The sequence below is a fragment of the Hippoglossus hippoglossus genome, chromosome 14 (assembly GCF_009819705.1).
Source record: "Hippoglossus hippoglossus isolate fHipHip1 chromosome 14, fHipHip1.pri, whole genome shotgun sequence".
NCBI lineage: Eukaryota > Metazoa > Chordata > Actinopteri > Pleuronectiformes > Pleuronectidae > Hippoglossus > Hippoglossus hippoglossus.
This window is the reverse complement of record NC_047164.1, coordinates 355975-375839: the sequence shown is the minus strand read 5'-3', so window position 1 is coordinate 375839 and position 19865 is coordinate 355975. Positions and strand designations below refer to the sequence as shown.

The window sequence follows — 19865 nt, the reverse complement described above, 5'->3', positions numbered from 1 at the left end:
CCCGAACAAGTTTCATCAACTTCCACTGAGACTGGTTCTAAGATTGAAGAGTTTTAATCATCATCATTACATTTATATAAAAACCAGAAGCTTCTCTGTGATTGGACCAAAGTCCAGTGACAGTGAAGCCGACACAGAGATGGGCATTAAAGTCAGCGTTTGTATCTGAGATATTTCAGCTTCATTTCTGGGGAAAGTGGAGACGAGTCTGTGATTTACCATGTTAGCATGCTAACACGTGCTAATGATACTAAGTACAAAGTACAGCTGGGGCAGATGGAAATGTCCTTAGTTCTGAAACACATTTAATGACGTTTCATCCTTTAGTTGTCAACCTCATGGTGGCGCTAGATGAAAAGTCAAGAGAACAACAGAGTTAATGGTGGACGCTGTCGTCACTGGAGCCTCAGCTGTTGACTTCAATAAAATAAATTGAATGACATCATCGAGTGGCTTCAGATTTCACATTTGTTGAAGTAATGATTTTGGACTTTTGCATTATATAAAAAATAGTATATTAACATGTAAAATCATCATATATGTGAGAATATATCAGTTTATGAACGAACACAGCAGTGATCAGACACTGGAAGATACAAAAATAAAACTCTTCGTCTCCTGACGTCAGCTGCTCCTTCACAGACAACTCAGCAGAAACACTGCAGCAGCAGCAGCAGCTACGTCCACGTTCATCTCTGACCATCTCCACTCTTCTTCTTCTTCTTCTTCTTCTCCTCCCTCCGGCTCTCTGGTCAGACGTCCTCTGGTTTCCTTTCCTCAGGTCTTCATACCTTTTTCTTCTGTCCCTCTAGATGACGGAGCAGGTGTTTTCTGCTCCGTCACCAGCTCGTACTCTCCCTTCCTGTCCTCCTCTGGTTCCTGACGTCTGGTCGTCCGCCGCAGGACCACGATGGTCAACAGGAAGCAGAGCAGTCCGCCGCACACGAACACAACCTGCAAACCCAGAAACCTGCAAACACACACACACACACAGAGGGTCAGGAGTCTGAAGACGTCTGGAAATCCAGCGACAGGACAAACGGTTAAAGGACACGTGATGTTTTCTCATTGGCTCATAATGGATTTTAGTTAAAGTCTGTGGAACAGGAAGCTCCGCCTCTTCTGCTCCTGAAGCTCCAGAAACCCCTCGACAGTCTGGACCACACGTCTGCTGCAGACCCTTCACACTGTTAGGGGTCAAACTAGTTACACCAGTAAAGTGAGAGGAACTGGAGGCTGCTGACCAATCACAACAGAGTCGACCAGCTGACCACTCAGAGCAGACTTCATCAGGAGGGGGGGTCTTAAAGAGACAGGAGCTAAAACCAAGTGTTAGAGACAGAGGCTGAAGAGAGGAGCTGCAGCGATGGACAGTCTGAGGACAGTGATTCTGAACATTAGAGCATGAAAACATTTTACACTCACAACACTTTAAATTATTAAGTCTCCTTTAATTCAGTCGGATTTCTAATTCAACTTGTAGCAGAAAACTTCTGATGCTGTGTTGAAGATGAAGATTTGAAGTTGAAACTAGTGACTTTGATAACTTTGAGATTTTCTCGTTTGTCTTCTCCTCAGACGGATTCTATTTCACCGCTGCAGAAGACGATGTGATTCGCTAACAATCAAAGGTCAAAGGACAGAAAAGCTTAAATGTGTTAATGAACCAATCAAACGTCATCCCTAAATATCTGATATTATCACGCTTCAGTGTGTGTGTGTGTGTGCTCTTGTACTGCTATCTTTGTGAGGACAACCTACAGAGTGAGGACCTTTGGGCCGGTCCTCACTTTGTGACCCCCCCCCCCCTTTAATGGACTGTTTGGGGGTTAAGACCTGGTTTGAGGGTTAGAATCAGGTTTAGGTTAAGGGTTAGGCATTTAGTTTGGATGGTTAGGGTTAGGGAATGCATTATGCCAATGGGTGCCCTCACTAAGATAGCTGTACAAATGTGTGTGTGTGTGTGTGTGTGTGTGTGTGTGTGTGTGTGTGTGGAGCTCACCTCTGTCTGAATCGGTCCAGGTTGTAGTACAGACAGGACGTCTGCTTGTCGCACTTCCTGCCCCACAGGAGGCAGGTGGTGTCGATGACGCTGCCGTACAACACGGGGCCGGGCATGAACGCTGCAGTCACATGACGCCGACAGGGAAACAAACCAGTGCATTTAAAAAGGTTTGTGTTAGAAACTCTCTGCAGCTCATGAAGTTTTGCAATCAGATAATTAACAAATCACAAACAGCAGCTCTTCACACGGCGATCTGCAGTTTTCTGCTCCACCGTGTCGACCAATGAGAGGATGTTTGAACGTGATGGAGGATTTTTAAAACGTTTTTTTCAGAGTTGACTTTGTTTTACATTCAACAGATTCAAACCTCCGGAATCGAACCGTTTCCTCTGAAACATCGTGTGTTTTATTCTGAGGCTTTAACAAACAGACTGAGACTGAATCGTCACATTTAAAGTGTTAAAGTTCAACACAACATGTTATTGTTCACGGTTCATGGTGCTGAGGGAAATGTGTCTGAATAGAATTTTATTTATTTATCCATCTTAGACAGTTTCACAGACTTGTGCTTTTATTCTTTTTCATTTAATTATTCACTTCTTTCATTTCTCAGACTTGTTTTCACTTTAATAATTAATGTTTTATCTCTGTTTTTGATATTTTATTCTTTTATCCTTCTCTGTGTTTCGGCCTCTGGTAGTTTCCTCATTTCACTTCCTGTTGATATTGTTTTGTTGTGTGTGTGGACTTTGTGTTACATCCAACGAAAAGACTCACCGAGCACTCTGAACAACATGTACTGAACTCCCACAGCAAAGGACTTGTCCTCTGTCGGCACCGTCCTGCAGCAGAGACACAAACACCAGGTTCACAGAAGATGATGAAGATGATGAAGATGATGAAGTTTCACAGCAGCAGAGACACATCACGTTGGTTCAGCTTCTTTAAAAACTTCTGTTCTCACTTCATCTTTCACAACTTTTCACTTTAGACACAAAAAGGAAATAAACTCATCGAGAGGGAGATCGTTTATTGAACTGTTGGAACCAATAAAACGTATTAAATAAAAAAGCTGAAATTATGTCGGGAAAAACAGAATATTCATTTAGCTTTAGTTTGTCTTTGTTGTTTTTATTTTATTTTCTCTACTTTTTCCTCCAGTGGGTCAAACTTTAAAACGTCACCTTTTTTATTGGTTTTAACTTGAAACAAAAACTTCTTAAATCTCCGAGCTGAAAACACACGAGTCTGACAAATTGTTTTAAAGGCTCCCCCTGCAGTTGATTATCAGATGGAGAACAGGTGAAGCTCAGCTGAGCAGCAACGTGAGTTTCTGATTGAATTTTGTTTTTAACAATAAATCTCAACATGGGACGAGTGAAATGAAACAATCTGAGGTGAGTAAATTAAAAAGTTTCCTCCTCAAAACTATATGTTTGTGTATTTCAGACTTTTTCTGATCTTTAATTTGTTTTGATATTTAAAATGTTTTCGTCTTCATGCATTAAAAGTTTTTGAAATGAGATGAAATCTGTTGTGACGTAGGAAACTGATAATTCAACAAACAGAGTTTCAGGAGCTGATCTGAACTTTGAAATGAAATATGACTTAAATACGTTTTGACTTTGTACCTGAGAATCATAATGTATGAGGGCGTCTGAGAAAAAGAGGCGATGAAACTGGTGATTCCCAGAAGAACCATGAAGGGGCGGAGCAGGTGGGCACATCCGCTGCCGCAGGTTCCAGGAGCCGCGTGTCCGAGACCGGGGACACATCGACACTCAGTGTAGTTCTGTGAAACCAGGACACGACACAGAGTCAGACCTCGACAGGAAAACAGAAGAATCCCATTGGCTCTTAGTCGAGGGATCCAAGTGACGCTAACGTCTTGTTGCTCTAAAACCATTCATCCTCCCCGAGTCACTGTGAGTCGAGTGAGGATTTCACAGTAAAATGATTAAAAAACACTGACTGTGACTTTGTGGTTGGCCATCTCCACCACGTTGCAGCCGGCGTGACACGGTGACCTGAACTCGACCCCGTCTGAACCACAGACCGGGTTAAAGACGTCCTGAGGACAACCACAGCTGGAACTGCAGGACAGTGCATCAGGGCTGAAAACACACACACACACACACACACACACACACACACACACACACACACACACACACACACACACATACACAATCCAAACTTTGACTTTTTGAATAACCTGCAGCTGTGGAACATTCCAAAGTAGAAGATATGTTTGTTGTAACTTTATTCTCGATTAAAATCAGTTCCCGTCCAGTGATGACATCACTCCCTCGCCTCCCCCGACAGAAGAGAAACTTCCCTTTTTGCAATAAAAATCATTCATGAAGAAATGAATCCCCTGCTGTGAGTAGGGAGGCGGGGTTTATCACAGGGTCAACATACAACAAACCAGACGACGCCAGAGGAAACCGACGCTAACACTCGGAGAACATGCAAACTCCACAGAAAGACCTGGTTTCTGTTCCCATCAGGGTTTGATTTAGTGTCAGCTGAAGAACAGACTGATGCTTGTGACGTACTCTGGAGGAAAGACACCGGCGACCCTCTGGGTGGAGCAGCCAATGAGCAGCAGCGGCACGGAGGAGAACACGCAGAGCAGGATGGCGATGGTGCACAACTTGCTGGCTCCACTGACGGAAAGATTCAACCTCCGCATCAGGACTCCGCCCAGGATGGCGCCCAGCACTGCCATCGGGATCCCGACTCCTCCTGAACCAAAGACCCAAAAGAAGAAACGTGTCAGTCGCATTTTAAACTCTTTCTCTGCTGTCACACAAACAAAAGATTCATCCTCACAACCACTTTTCCACTGAGGCAGTTCGAGGGTCGGTCAGAGCCAGTGTCTGATCTCAGTGTTTCGACAGACAGAAAAATCTGCTTCCAGGGTCTCGAAGTAAGAAACTCTTAGGGGGGATAACCGTGACCAACAAGTTCAACAGGACCAAACTAAACTTTGTGATCGCCTTTAAAAAACCAGAACTTGTGTCGCGTGTCGTCTGCAAAGAAGATTGAATATTTTGAACTTTGGTCCATTGAGGAGATAAACTGGAGACGTGTCGACGTTTACAGTGACGTGATGATGTGGTGTGAACCAACTCCGAACCGGCACCTTGGTCAAGCAGGGGAACCAGACCCATGGGGACGCTCACCTATCATCATGGTGGAGAAGGGGATGGTCTGACTGAACTGTCTCTCGATGAACTTGGCCATGAAGGTGGCGAGGCCGGCGAGCAGCGCTGCCAGGTTGACCTGCGCCAGAACCACCAGCAGGAAGATGGGACTCTGCAGCGTCCGCAGAGCGATCCGAGGAAAACCTGGAGGATAAAGAGTCCTTTCACTCAAGTTACCACGACTGCAATGTACAAGTAGAACATGGATTTGAACCAGTTAGTCTGGATGAACACAAATCTTAAAAGCGACAATAAGTCCTTTTCTGCAACTACACGCCGTTTCAAACAAAACACTGTTAGTTGTCTTGCAGTGAGGGATGATGGGAGATGTAGTCAGCTTCTGGTTAGGATTGACATGTAAGTGACATGTAAGTGACATGTAAGTGACACGTAAGTGACACGTAAGTGACATATAAGTGACATGTAAGTGACATGTAAGTGACATATAAGTGACCTGTAAGTGACATGTAAGTGACATGTAAGTGACATGTAAGTGACACGTAAGTGACATGTAAGTGACACGTAAGTGACATGTAAGTGACATGTAAGTGACATATAAGTGACCTGTAAGTGACATGTAAGTGACACGTAAGTGACATGTAAGTGACATGTAAGTGACATGTAAGTGACACGTAAGTGACATGTAAGTGACATGTAAGTGACATGTAAGTGACATGTAAGTGACACGTAAGTGACATGTAAGTGACATGTAAGTGACATGTAAGTGACATGTAAGTGACATAAGTGACATGTAAGTGACATGTAAGTGACATAAGTGACATGTAAGTGACATGTAAGTGACATGTAAGTGACATGTAAGTGACATGTAAGTGACACGTAAGTGACATGTAAGTGACATGTAAGTGACATGTAAGTGACACGTAAGTGACATGTAAGTGACATGTAAGTGACACATAAGTGCCATGTAAGTGACACGTAAGTGACATGTAAGTGACATGTAAGTGACATGTAAGTGACACGTAAGTGACATGTAAGTGACACGTAAGTGACATGTAAGTGACATGTAAGTGACATGTAAGTGACATAAGTGACATGTAAGTGACACATAAGTGACATGTAAGTGACACGTAAGTGACATGTAAGTGACATGTAAGTGACATGTAAGTGACACGTAAGTGACATGTAAGTGACATGTAAGTGACATGTAAGTGACACATAAGTGACACGTAAGTGACATGTAAGTGACATGTAAGTGACATGTAAGTGACACGTAAGTGACACGTAAGTGACATGTAAGTGACACATAAGTGCCACGTAAGTGACACGTAAGTGACATGTAAGTGACATGTAAGTGACATGTAAGTGACATAAGTGACATGTAAGTGACACGTAAGTGACATGTAAGTGACATGTAAGTGACATGTAAGTGACATGTAAGTGACATATAAGTGACATGTAAGTGACATGTAAGTGACACATAAGTGCCACGTAAGTGACACGTAAGTGACATGTAAGTGACATGTAAGTGACATAAGTGACATGTAAGTGACATGTAAGTGACATAAGTGACATGTAAGTGACATAAGTGACATGTAAGTGACATGTAAGTGACACGTAAGTGACATGTAAGTGACACGTAAGTGACATGTAAGTGACATGTAAGTGACATGTAAGTGACATGTAAGTGACATGTAAGTGACATGTAAGTGACATATAAGTGACATGTAAGTGACATGTAAGTGACATGTAAGTGACATGTAAGTGACATGTAAGTGACATAAGTGACATGTAAGTGACATGTAAGTGACATGTAAGTGACATATAAGTGACATGTAAGTGACATGTAAGTGACATGTAAGTGACATGTAAGTGACATATAAGTGACATGTAAGTGACATGTAAGTGACATGTAAGTGACACGTAAGTGCCACGTAAGTGACATGTAAGTGACATGTAAGTGACATAAGTGACATGTAAGTGACACGTAAGTGACATGTAAGTGACATGTAAGTGACATGTAAGTGACACGTAAGTGACACGTAAGTGACACGTAAGTGACATGTAAGTGACATAAGTGACATGTAAGTGACACGTAAGTGACACGTAAGTGACATGTAAGTGACACATAAGTGACACGTAAGTGACATGTAAGGGACATGTAAGTGACATGTAAGTGACATAAGTGACATGTAAGTGACATGTAAGTGACATGTAAGTGACATAAGTGACATAAGTGACATGTAAGTGACATGTAAGTGACATGTAAGTGACATGTAAGTGACATAAGTGACATGTAAGTGACATGTAAGTGACATGTAAGTGACATAAGTGACATGTAAGTGACATAAGTGACATGTAAGTGACATGTAAGTGACATGTAAGTGACATGTAAGTGACATGTAAGTGACATAAGTGACATGTAAGTGACATGTAAGTGACATGTAAGTGACATAAGTGACATGTAAGTGACATGTAAGTGACATGTAAGTGACATATAAGTGACATGTAAGTGACAAGTGACATGTAAGTTCTACTAAAGCGCTACTTTTAAACATTTTTACATTTTTACATCCAGTACACCAGTACTAGTGTTTTGAAAAGGATGCGGCAGCCACTGGTAACCAGTGAAGGGAGCGGAGGAGTGGAGGAGTGTGAGTGAATTCAGGTTAAAGACCAGTGGAGCTGCTGCTTTCTGGATGAGCTGCAGAGGGCACCAGCAGGTAGACCTGCCAGGAGGGGGGGGCAGTAGTCTAGGCGTGATATGACGCCACCAACAGGCGACCAAATGAAACGCAGCTTAACCTTGATTAAAACTACAGATTTCTTTAGGTTTGAAAATATCAAGAACTCAGCTACAGATAAATACACAGATCTGATGATTTTAGATGATTTAACGTGTAAATATCTTAAAAAAGCTGCTGATAAAAGTCTGACCCTCGTTCAGGGTCGATGACCTTTAGTGGTTTGTTCATCAGACAGAAAAACAGAAGAGGAAAAGAAGACTCTTACTTTTGAGGAACTGAACGAGGGAGAGATGCTGCAGCGGGTTTGTCTGCTGCTGTTCGTCCGGTTTGGACTCTGCATCGTCTGCTCCGTCCTGAACAAAGGAAACAAAGCATCACAGATGCCGGATTTGAAACCTCTGAGTCTGCAGCTGCTATCAGGAAGTCTGCCTGAAGGTGATAAATGTGTCCTCTGAATAACATGTGAGGTCCAGTCACTGCAGAGGAACTTCTCTTCATGTTGGTGCTGGGGTCAAACACTGAACTGGCGTCAGATGTGGTCTGAGCAGAGAAGAGAGAGACCAGCTTTCCTCTGGTTTTAACCTCGGACGGTTCAGACGTTCATCACCTTACAGACAAAGCTGAGTGTGGAGGATCTACAGGAAATAAGCAGCAGGTCATTTTCTGTAGCTTTTGGGTTCATATGTTGAGCGTGTTATCAAACAGCTGCTTGTTTCCATAGCGACATGATGTTTGTGTCTCAGGATCAGTCTCTGGCCAGTGTTTCCCCTGTTTTAGCTGCATGCTTGGTCTCCACCATCTTTAGCTGCTAAATGTTCAGCAGCTCGGAGTCTGAAGCTGCGTCAGAGCCTTGTGCTGCTGTGAAATAAAAGAAGACACGACACAAAAAGAAAAGGAAAAAAAACTGACTAGCATAAAATGAAATGAAATAAAAATGCTTTGATGTGGACAACGTGAGGACACTCAGGAGAACATGAGTCTTCAGCCTCGTCTTAAATATGTCAACATCTCATCAGGAAATCGGACACAACAATAAATGATTCCCAGAAATGAGAGAGTGAAGCTCGAGTGTAAAAGTGAAAGAGCTGCAGCTCAGACGGGTGGGTGGGGGGTGGGGGGGGGGTGGGGGGGTGGGGGGGTGGGGGGGTGATGTTGAGCAATCGTTGGACGTCGGCTTATTTTTCTTCTGCTGATAAACGTGTTGGAGCTGAACTTTCTCTTTCTTTGACAAACAAACTGAACATGTTTGAACTCGTTGAGACTTCAGATGACGAACATGTTTGTTACCATGGCAACAGGAACTCAGCTGCTGCTCTAACAAATCCACCAAACTCTTACTTATAAAGTTTCCTGCTGATTATTGGAGATAAACTCTGGTTTTTAATAACTTCTGAGTCTTTTGAACTGGTCTCGAGTTCCACACTTCTCACAGGAGATGGAACCCACTCACCAGAGTTACATCACCACCGTATCTCACCATGTGACAGAAAGTCCTCCTCAGATTGAAGAGTTCTGTCTTGGGCCATATTTCACTGTTCCACTAAGTTTCATTAGAATCAGAATCATGAGGAAACTCATCAAGTTAGAATGAACCTGGTCTTGTTAATCCTCACTAGACAACGTCTGACCTCTCTGGGCATGACTCTGGGGAAGAAGAGGTACGGCAGCGCCGCGAGGAAGAGGAGGCCGGACGCCACCAGGAAGCCGAGCCACCAGGCTCCGACCCAGCGAAGGTCTCTGGAGTCCAGCCGGATCTCGTCTGGAGTCACAACACAGATCAGTCAACTGTCAATCCGTCATCAATATAATGATCAGTCAATAATCAACTGGTGAGAAAAGTTCACCAGGTTTTCTGCTCGATCAAATATTAATACACAGAATATTCATTTGTATTATTATTGGAACATGAGACAAAACTTCAGATCCTGATTTCACTGAACTGGTTTAACAAGAGTTTTTATTTTCAAACAATGAGCTGAGATGTCAAATCACACACACACACACTCACAGACACACACACACACACACACACACTCACACACACACTCACACACACTCACACTCACAGACACACACACACACACACACACTCACACACACACTCATACACACACACACACACACACACTCACAGACACACACACACAATCTGAAGATCAAAGGAGTGAAAACCTTTAATAACCACATGTTTCCTGTTGTTTTTATCGTGTGCAGCATTAACCATCATCCACAGTTTTTACTTTAACAAACTGTGACTGACAGACAGTCAGCTCAGTGTCTCCTCACCTGTGGACAACTTGTCAAAGTCCACGTAGAATCTCAGCATCAAGGATCCGGTGATGAAGCCGAGGGCCGGACCGATGGACGTCACAGCGAAGACGATTCCTGAAAACATAACCAGCAGCAGTCAGGACACAAACAGCTGCTGCTGCTGTGAACACACATGAACAGAGGAGCTGCAGCCATGCACAGTCTGAGGAAAGAGCTTCTGAGCATGAAACATTTTACAGTCATAACACTTATTCAAATCCACCTGAAGATGAACAGAATGATTCTCATTTAAAACAAAGGAAGAAGAAAAGTGAAAAGAGAGAAAACTGTGTTTCCCTATTAAAACACAGGGATTTCCTGTGAGTGGATCAGCTTCAGACCAACAGACCTGAGATTCCTCAGGCTGGTGTGAACCTGCAGCGTCGCTAACATCAGCCCAAAGTGAGCTTCTCACAGTGAGTCAGTCCACTGAGGGAGCGATGTTCCACATGTTCCAGAGTGTTTCACTGGTCATGTAAACTGTTGAGTAATAACTGACAGAATCTGTTCATGAACTACTGGACTTCTTTCTTTCTGGCTGATGGTTCAACAACCTGCTCCTGAAGAAGCTTCACAGAGAATCACGTGAACGTTTTGTGTTTGGAAACTCGGCCGTCGTACCGAGGTAAAGCGGTGAGTTCCTCTTGCTGGCGTGGTCGTCGATGTAGGAGATACCAAAGGGCTGAATGGGAACGGCTGCAACCCCCAGCAGCAGCTGAGCCAATAGCAGCAGAGGGTACACCCTTTCCTGGGCGGGACTCTGCTGCCGGCTGCAGCTCTGATTGGATGAGGAGGTACTGAAGTCGATTGTTGATTGGCAGAGGCCTGTGCTGTTATGACTGGAGGCTGCTGGGAAACAGAGGCTCTGTCAGTTTCTGGCATCAAGTTTCTAAACCTGTTTTAGCTCCATCAACCAACAACATGACTACACAAGTTTTTAACCTAATCTAAGTTCTGAGGACCTGAGACCTGATGGAATGTGAGACCTGATGGAATGTGAGACCTGATGGAATGTGAGACCTGATGGAATGTGAGACCTGATGGAATGTGAGACCTGATGGAATGTGAGACCTGATGGAATGTGAGACCTGATGGATTCTGAGACCTGATGGATTCTGAGACCTGATGGAATGTGAGACCTGATGGATTCTGAGACCTGATGGATTCTATGACCTGATGGAATGTGAGACCTGATGGAATGTGAGACCTGATGGAATGTGAGACCTGATGGAATGTGAGACCTGATGGATTCTGAGACCTGATGGATTCTAAGACCTGATGGATTCTATGACCTGATGGATTCTGAGACCTGATGGAATGTGAGACCTGATGGAATGTGAGACCTGATGGATTCTGAGACCTGATGGAATGTGAGACCTGATGGAATGTGAGACCTGATGGAATGTGAGACCTGATGGAATGTGAGACCTGATGGATTCTAAGACCTGATGGATTCTGAGACCTGATGGATTCTAAGACCTGATGGATTCTGAGACCTGATGGATTCTATGACCTGATGGATTCTGAGACCTGATGGATTCTGAGACCTGATGGAATGTGAGACCTGATGGAATGTGAGACCTGATGGATTCTGAGACCTGATGGAATCTGAGACCTGATGGAATGTGAGACCTGATGGAATCTGAGACCTGATGGAATCGTCTGAATCCATGTACGGATTCAGTTCACACTAAGAGGTCAGAAGACAGGAGGTGTTTGTGGTCTCACAGCTGGTGTGGCTGCTGTAGTCGTACAGTCCGCTCAAGAAGTGCGGCAGCGCCATCAGCAGCGAGGCGAGGCCGGCCAGCACAGCTCCGCCCCCGATGAACCGCGGCCGGTGGACTCGACTCCCGAAGAAGCTCACAAAGATGATGAGAATCGTGTTTCCCACCTGAAGACAAGAGCATTAATCAGTATTTTGACAGTAAAATGAAAGAGGTTCGAACTATCTCTGTTTGTGGCTTCAACACCATGAATGAGCCACATTTCCCTCTGGACCAGTGAGTCTGGATGTGTCTGAACAGAAGGCTGCGGGGGAGGAGCCTCCACTGAGCATCTCTTCGACTGGACAGCAAAGAGGAGGAGCTACTGTCTCAATGAGTCTACTGAACAAAGGAGTAAACCCCCGCTGTGCATCACATGACCCAACGGCCTGAACAGGACACATGTTTCACACAGTTCATGATCTGAGACGTAGGATGTTCCTGAATGTGTGAGAAACGACCGAGATGAAGAAACAGTGTTGACCGACCTCGTTGAAGGCGGCGAGGAGCCCGGACTTCTGGCTGGAGAGGCCATAACGTCTCTCGATGGTGGAGATGGAGCTCTTCATGTAGCCTGACACCAGCAGCTGGGCCAGCTGCAGCAGACTGTGGCACAACACAAAGAACTGAGGAGGAGGAGGAGGAGGAGGAGGAGAAGAACCAATTTGTCAGTGGGGTCTGTTCATTGCAGGTTTTTATCAGATTATAAAATTTATACAACAGACTGGGACTTAAAAAGAAAGTGTGTGTGAGTTCAGAGTTTTGTGACTTGTTGTGTTGAGAGGAAATGTTTCCATGTCGTGAGAGAACAATTACAGGATGGACCTCAGGATGTGAAGTGTCTCCACGGACCAGTCAGAAATCTGCTCTGGTGTCACGTCTGTGTCTCCTGGTTCTCAGTGTCAGGTTGTGTTGATGTGTTGTTGTGTTGTTGTGTTGTTACAGTGGAATCACAGCGTGGCAGTAAAGCTGCTTCTCTTCATCACAGCGTCATTATGATCATTTAGAGTCAAATAGACCAGAAAGCTACAATCAAACACAGTGTGATTGACAGCTAGTACCGTCCAATGGGTGCAGGTGTCAGGCTCCACCCCCGCTCCTCCAAATATGGTTACTTCTGGTTACTTACCTCCACCGACCCCGGATCAGTGACGGGGTCAAGTTCAAATCCAAATCTCTGAATCAGTAAATGTGCACGTGATGTTAGATTCGGAATCTGTGACCACGACCCGGCTCTGACGCCAGTGTTGGGACCTGGTTTTTGGGAGACCAAAGCTCTGCCTATATGTGCAGCCAAAAGCCTGAAGCCGCAAGTCCCTCCAGGACTCAGTCTCCCAGGGGCCATCAACATCACACAGAGGTGTGAAACCCTCCCAGGGACACAGGTTTCAACTCCCATTGGTCACTCTGGACCCCATGACCTGTGAGGTCACCGGGCCTATATAAGGCCAGGTCTCCCCCTCTTCTGTCTCTTCTGCCCTCGTCCTGCAATCCTTCCACAGGAGGGAAGGCTGTGGAGCCTCTTCTCCAGCTCACATCTTCTCTTCCCATCCAACTCTTCGAGAGGAGCACGAAGGTGCAGCTTCCAGCTCATCTCACCAAGGAAACCTCCTCGTACTCCAAGCTCTACCAACGTCCTAGCAGCGATGCAATGTCCTGCTTGAAAACTTCAACCAGCAACTGAGCTACCCAGCCCAACAGAATCACCAAGGCAGGAGCCACAGACTTGCAAGACGACACAAAACTGCGAACTGCACAGCAACTTCCTTTTTCCCCTTTCCACGGACGGGTAACACAACTGGGCTTAATAATTATACTAGGCTAAGCAAGACTGTTTATTCGATTCTGTGTGATGTTTATAAGTTTGATTTGTGGTGTTGTGATATTGTGGTTACAAGTTGTTGAGAAAGTTAATGCTAGTAATGCTCTTCAGTCCTTCCTTGCATCCAATCTAGCAACCTTCTCTAATTTGGCACACACACAGACACACACACACACACACACAGACACACACACACACACACAGACACACGCATAACTCTTCACCTCATTATCTCTACAGGTCGTAAACATTCCAATAGGTGGGGGACGGGTGTTACCTCTTCAGCCAGCCACCATTTTAAAAGCACGCTGACTCACACAGACACACACACATACCTATCTTTGTTTAGTAATTAGACCGTTAGTAATTTGTGTTTTTATACTTTATTATATTCATAATAAATGTTTTTCTTTCACAAATGTTTTTTTATTAATGTTGCATAAGTGAATTTTGCCAACCTCTACACTGTCAAGAACTCCATATCCTTCAACTTAGCTAACTATCTATATGGTAATTTTGGTTATAGTTATTAATTTAATTGTTAATCAGAGTTCCAAATTTGTAGTTAGAACCTTTATGAGACTTAATCAATAAATTGGCTATCTTTTCCCTTCCTTTGAAGGGTGGTGCCCCGAGGTAACTTTAATCAATTAAAGTTATATATATATTTTATTTTGATAACCAAATTTATTGAATGCCGAAAGGCACACCATTTTATAGTATCACGTTTAATGCATTATGGCACAACACCAGCGTCATGAAACCGTCTTTCTCTCTGTCCACTTCCTGGATCACTGGACATGAGACACACACCTTGATGCTGTGGAACACACTCTGAGGTCGAGCACGAGGTCGTGACCCCGAGGGGTCAGAGGTCACCTTGACTTCATCCACCCCCATGATTCAGTTTGTAGCAGAAGAGAGCCTGTAAAACACACACAGAGACACACAGAGACACACACACACACACACACACACACACACACACACACACGCGCACACACACACACACACACACACACGCACACACACACACACACACACACACACACACACACACACACACACACACACACACACACACACACAGGGTTTAACAACATGAAGTCAAACATGCTTCTGCTGCAGGAGCAACACAAAGTGTAAAACACTCGTGGTGAACGAGCTCAGTGTTTCAACACAGACTGAAAAGAGTGTGAAGTAAAAACCAGATGAGAAAACAACACGATTCATGAGGTTCAGCAGATGAATAACAACTGTTCCTTCTCATCCAGTTAAATCAGTTCAATCTTTCCTGCTGGGCGGGGGGGGTCAACATAACCAACCACAGGCCAACAACAACATGTTGTAACATGTGCAGATTCTCACCGAGTCACTTCTGAGACAAACAGCTGTCAAATGTTAATGCCCAGGATCTGGAGAAATATTTCATATTATCATCATTTAAACAAGCTACAAACTGCAGTTTAGATTAAATCCTCAGATACTAAAAGTGACTCTTGTTGCTGTAAAACACATGAAAAGTACAAATAATGATTCCGATTTCACTGAAGCAACACGTGTGTTGACGTAGTTTAAAGACACTTGTTCATGTGTCTTTAAACTACGTCTTTGTTTGGATTCAGATTCAATCTGTACACAAGCAGTTTAATTATTAACAAGCTAAACCAAGAACATTACCACAGTCAAACCTCTGCACGTTAGTGTGTGTGAGAGAGAGTGTGTGTGTGTGTGTGTGTGTGTGTGTGTGTGTGTGTGTGTGTGTGTGTGTGTGTGAGAGAGTGTGTGTGTGTGTGTGTGTGTGTGTGTGTGTGTGTGTGTGTGTGTGTGAGAGAGAGAGTGTGTGTGTGTGTGTGTGTGTGTGTGTGTGTGTGTGTGAGAGAGTGTGTGTGTGTGTGTGTGTGTGTGAGAGAGTGTGTGTGTGTGTGTGTGTGTGTGTGTGTGTGTGTGTGTATGTGTGTGTGTGTGTGTGTGTGTGTGTGTGTGTGTGTGTGTGTGTGAATGTGTATGTGTATGTGTGTGTGTGTGTGTGTGTGTGTGTGTGTGTGTGTGTGTGTGTGTGTGTGTGAGAGAGAGAGAGAGAGTGTGTGTGTGTGTGTGTGTGTGTGATACAGAGCGTGAATGAACCAGAGCTTCATCACAACACAACATGAGTTCATAAAGAGTTTTTCTTTCTTCCTTCAGGTTTAAACTCAAAGTGACTTTGTGACATTTAGAACAAACTTATTAGAAAGTAGAATATTTAACCTTTTTAAAACAAAGTATAAGTATCACACTTCTCTCGGTGACTTCGTTTCCAGTGCGTCTGGATGAAGCTGCATTAAAGTCCTTTCTGGAAGTGAGTAGCAGGACAGAAACCTTCATTGATCCAGAGGCAGCAGGAGAATCAACAAATCACTTCATCAGTTTAACGTGTGTGAAGCAGCAGAAGTTTTCAGACTCACTGTGACGGCAGCTGCAGATCAGATCTCTGCTTCCTCCTTTCACTTTGCTGCATAGTTTCAAACCTTCAGCGTCGACACTCCACCGCCCCACAGCCGAGGAGGAGGAGGAGGAGGAGGAGGAGGGAGCAGCTGGAATTTGACCTGGAAGCATGACAAAAAGAGGAAGAAGTCTGATCCTAAAACAGGATTTAAACAGGTTTTACCACCAAAGCTAAATGAATCTGCTTCAACAGCTAAATATTATTTTGCTCAAACTTGTATCTCAGTCTTTCACTTGTTATTTTTATCTTTTATAAGGAGCAGTTCGTTAGCCTGGTGCTCGCTTCACAATGTTGACTTAGCAACCTTAGATCCTGTGGAGCCAGCGGGTCTCACCCCCCCAGCCAGAGACCAACATTCACACATTTGATTCACACAACAGAAGTGTCTTCTGGCTTCTGGCAGCTCAGCTCTCTGCTCAGTCTGTGTTGGTCCCTGTGGAAGCTCTGCTGCTGCTCCTCAGACCTGACGAGGAATCAGCTGTGAACTGACTCCACAGACACCTGGTCTGATCAGATCAGACCAGATCAGATCAGACCAGATCAGATCAGATCAGACCAGATCAGACCAGACCAGACCAGATCAGATCAGCTGCCTGAAGACGACGTCACCTCTTTGTTTCTCTATGTTACTCAGATGATGCCGAGTGACGAGTGTTAGTGTGTGTTTCTGTTTCTGTTCATCAGAACACATTCTGCAGGAATTTACAGACAGAATTTCATCAACAGAATATAAATATATATATGTATATATATATATATATATATACATATATATATAAGGTACATATATACATATATATATTAGGTAAATATATATATATATATATATATATACCTGTATTTATATAATTTCTTTGACTCTCATGTTCCTCCACAGAGAAAAGCTGAAGCTTTAGTAAGAATCACTTCCTGTAGTTTTACACATGAAACATCTGGAAAAGTGAGTGAAGACGGGCGACATCTACTGGCCATAATGTGGAACTGCCAAGTATAAACTTTATATCAGTATAATTATTCTGTACCTTTGTCATATTGACTGTAACGACAATCAGGATATTTTATGCATCAAATGTTGATTATTAAATGAATTTCAGTTAGAAAACAGAAAACATCTGAAGGTCTCCGTCCACTTTCCCTTTCTGGGACGTCCGCTCTGTGATTGGCTGTTCGACTCTGGCTGTTCTTTCTTTTTAAAATCTATTTTATTTCGGACAGAGAGAGCGAGCGAGTTTTATCGTGAAGTGACCTCTAGTGGTCGTAGAATGAAACATGGTATAAAGGAGGTGGGGGGGGGTGTTGATGAAACACTGTGTTTCTGGATCTTTTTCTTACAGTAACCATGACAACGAACGTCCTTTAATCTCATCGAAAGTGTAAATTTAACTGAATCAACATCGTCTCCTGAACCAAACTGAACCAATAAGACGCTTCGATGTGTCCAGTGTTGTAACCATGGAGACAAACGGTCGCTCAGGTCAAAGTATCCTCACCAGATTAATACAATGAGATGTGTTTAAAAAATATATATTTCAGTAAACCTGAAGCCATCGATAGTATTGTAGTAGTAATATGTGCAAATCTTATTGAACTGGAGTCTTTTATTCAATGAATCATCACAAAAACATGAAAATCCAAACTTTTCATTCAGTCTTTTGGATGAATCTGATTTGTTTGTGTCTGATTAGCTGTTCTTGTGTTTCTGTGATGAAACTGTTTGGATTATGATGCATTCAACATATTATAAATATATATATATAAATAATATATATATACTGTACATTAGAAATATTCAGACGTATCATGTTTTTTTTACATTCATAACATCAACTGACAAAAAGTTGTTAGTGAAAAGAAACTTGTGTTTGTTCTGTTTAGACCCTGAAGGGGTTGACTGTTTCTGTTGCATGCTGGGAGCTCTGGGGACTGCTCCGCCTCCTGACGCCCGGCGGTTTCATCACTGCGTGTCCAGTTACCACGGCAGCGTTAATGAGCGTTAATGTCCCTGAACACAGGGGAAGGTTAATGAGCTGTTTCCAACAAAACACTTATCAACAGTTTCTGATGTAATTTGTCCTGAGGGAGAACAGACATGTTTATCAGAGCTGACACCAGGGGGCAGTAATCTGCAGGGACTCATCTACAACTGACAGGAAGAAGAACCAGAGACACAAATAACAAAAACATGTTTAGAACTTCATCACTTTGGTAAATACACACATTTTATTCCAGAAAGAAAAGAAGGAACTGACCACTGGTGGATTCATTCTCTTTGTGCTAAGCTAGGCTAACAACATTCTTGATGCACAGAGATGATGAAATGTATAAATAGACATATCACTTCACTGTCATGAGATCATCACTGATAAACTGATAGTTCACACCTGGGTCACTCATCCGGTTCACACCTGGTTCACACCTGGTTCACTCATCCGGTTCACACCTGGTTCACACCTGGTTCACTCATCCGGTTTACACCTGGTTCACACATGGTTTAAGTCCGGTTCACGCCTCGTTCACTCATCCGGTTCCCATCCGGTTCACACCTGGTTCACACCTGGTTTGCCTGCAGGTGTGAAGGTGAAGAGAAGGTCGTCTCCAGCGAGCGACTTCCTGTCCGTCGGCCCCTGAACACCGCTTCTGATTCTATTAACCTGCTGGTCACTGAGACTCCTGGGAAATCACACACACACACACACACACACACACACACACACACACACACACACACACACACTCACACACACACACACACACACACACACACACACACACACACACTCACACACACACACACACACACACACACACACACACACACTCACACACACACACACACACACACACACACACACACACACACTCACACACACACACACACACTCACTCACACACACACACACACACACACACACACACTCACACACACACACACACACACAGACACACACACACACACTCACACACACACACACACACACACACACACACTCACACACACACACAGGTCGGAGCTGGAGAATCGAACCTGAACATGTGGCCGCTCTCTGTCGTCTCCATGACGACAGCTGGTTTTCATGTTTTTTATTAATCATGAACTGATAAACTGACTCTTTCATGATTTCATTCATTTGTGTAAATTTCATAATAAATTAAAAATGAATCAGATCAGCTGTGTTGAAGCAGCCGATGTTGATTAATGATAATTAATAATAATTCATTAATAAAACATAAAACAATTCATCACTTTTTCCCTTTAAAGCATCACTCTGTCACTGTAACTGATGAACAGCGCCCCCTGCAGCCACACATGGTGAACTCTGCTGGTCTCTGTGTCTGATGAAGTGAATCAATGTGTTGACTGTGTCGTGGTTATTACCCATGATCCTCTGCTTCCTGACCCTGAAGAGCTGCTGCTGTAACAAATCCACCAAACTGTTCAGAATTCTTCATGTTTCTAAGTTTCCTGCTGAATATTGGAGATAAACTCTGTTTTTTAATAACTTCAGAGTGTTTTTAACTGATCTCAGTTCAGCTTCACTCTTCAGCTGCAGCTGGTTGTGACAGTT

At 43.7% G+C, this 19865-nt stretch overlaps 1 protein-coding gene and 1 long non-coding RNA gene across 6 annotated transcripts; both read right to left on the bottom strand.

The window, feature by feature from the left end:
• Positions 1-438: 438 nt before the first annotated feature.
• slco2b1 (solute carrier organic anion transporter family, member 2B1) lies at positions 439-16380 on the bottom strand. 5 transcript variants are annotated; one of them, XM_034607249.1, is made up of 16 exons: positions 16173-16329; positions 16062-16142; positions 14628-14739; positions 12481-12618; positions 11958-12120; positions 10851-11078; positions 10206-10304; positions 9548-9678; positions 8185-8272; positions 5194-5358; positions 4564-4753; positions 3978-4119; positions 3637-3797; positions 2783-2847; positions 2003-2123; positions 439-970 (listed from the first exon to the last, which is right to left on the bottom strand). In XM_034607249.1, the coding sequence occupies exons 3-16, from the start codon at positions 14712-14714 to the stop codon at positions 778-780; spliced, it is 1971 nt and encodes a 656-aa protein (XP_034463140.1). In that variant the 5' UTR covers positions 14715-14739; positions 16062-16142; positions 16173-16329; the 3' UTR covers positions 439-777. The 5 variants fall into 5 exon arrangements, with proteins under 5 accessions (XP_034463140.1, XP_034463137.1, XP_034463141.1 ...); XM_034607246.1 differs by lacking the exon at positions 16062-16142 and having other exon boundaries at positions 16259-16380; XM_034607250.1 differs by lacking the exon at positions 16062-16142 and having other exon boundaries at positions 10851-11075; positions 16259-16380.
• Positions 2355-2776, bottom strand: LOC117774726. The gene is made up of 2 exons (XR_004616121.1): positions 2482-2776; positions 2355-2436 (listed from the first exon to the last, which is right to left on the bottom strand). It is a non-coding gene; the product is annotated as an uncharacterized LOC117774726 (long non-coding RNA).
• Positions 16381-19865: the final 3485 nt, after the last annotated feature.

Excerpts from the sequence above, each read along its gene's own strand:
- slco2b1 (XM_034607246.1), bottom strand. The coding sequence starts at position 14,714 with ATGGGGGTGGATGAAGTCAAGGTGACCTCTGACCCCTCGGGGTCACGA. Across the intron at positions 12,619-14,627 it reads GTGTGTTCCACAGCATCAAG|TTCTTTGTGTTGTGCCACAG; the intron begins GTGTGTGTCTCA and ends CCTCCTCCTCAG. Across the intron at positions 4,754-5,193 it reads CTTCTCCACCATGATGATAG|GAGGAGTCGGGATCCCGATG; the intron begins GTGAGCGTCCCC and ends TCTTTGGTTCAG.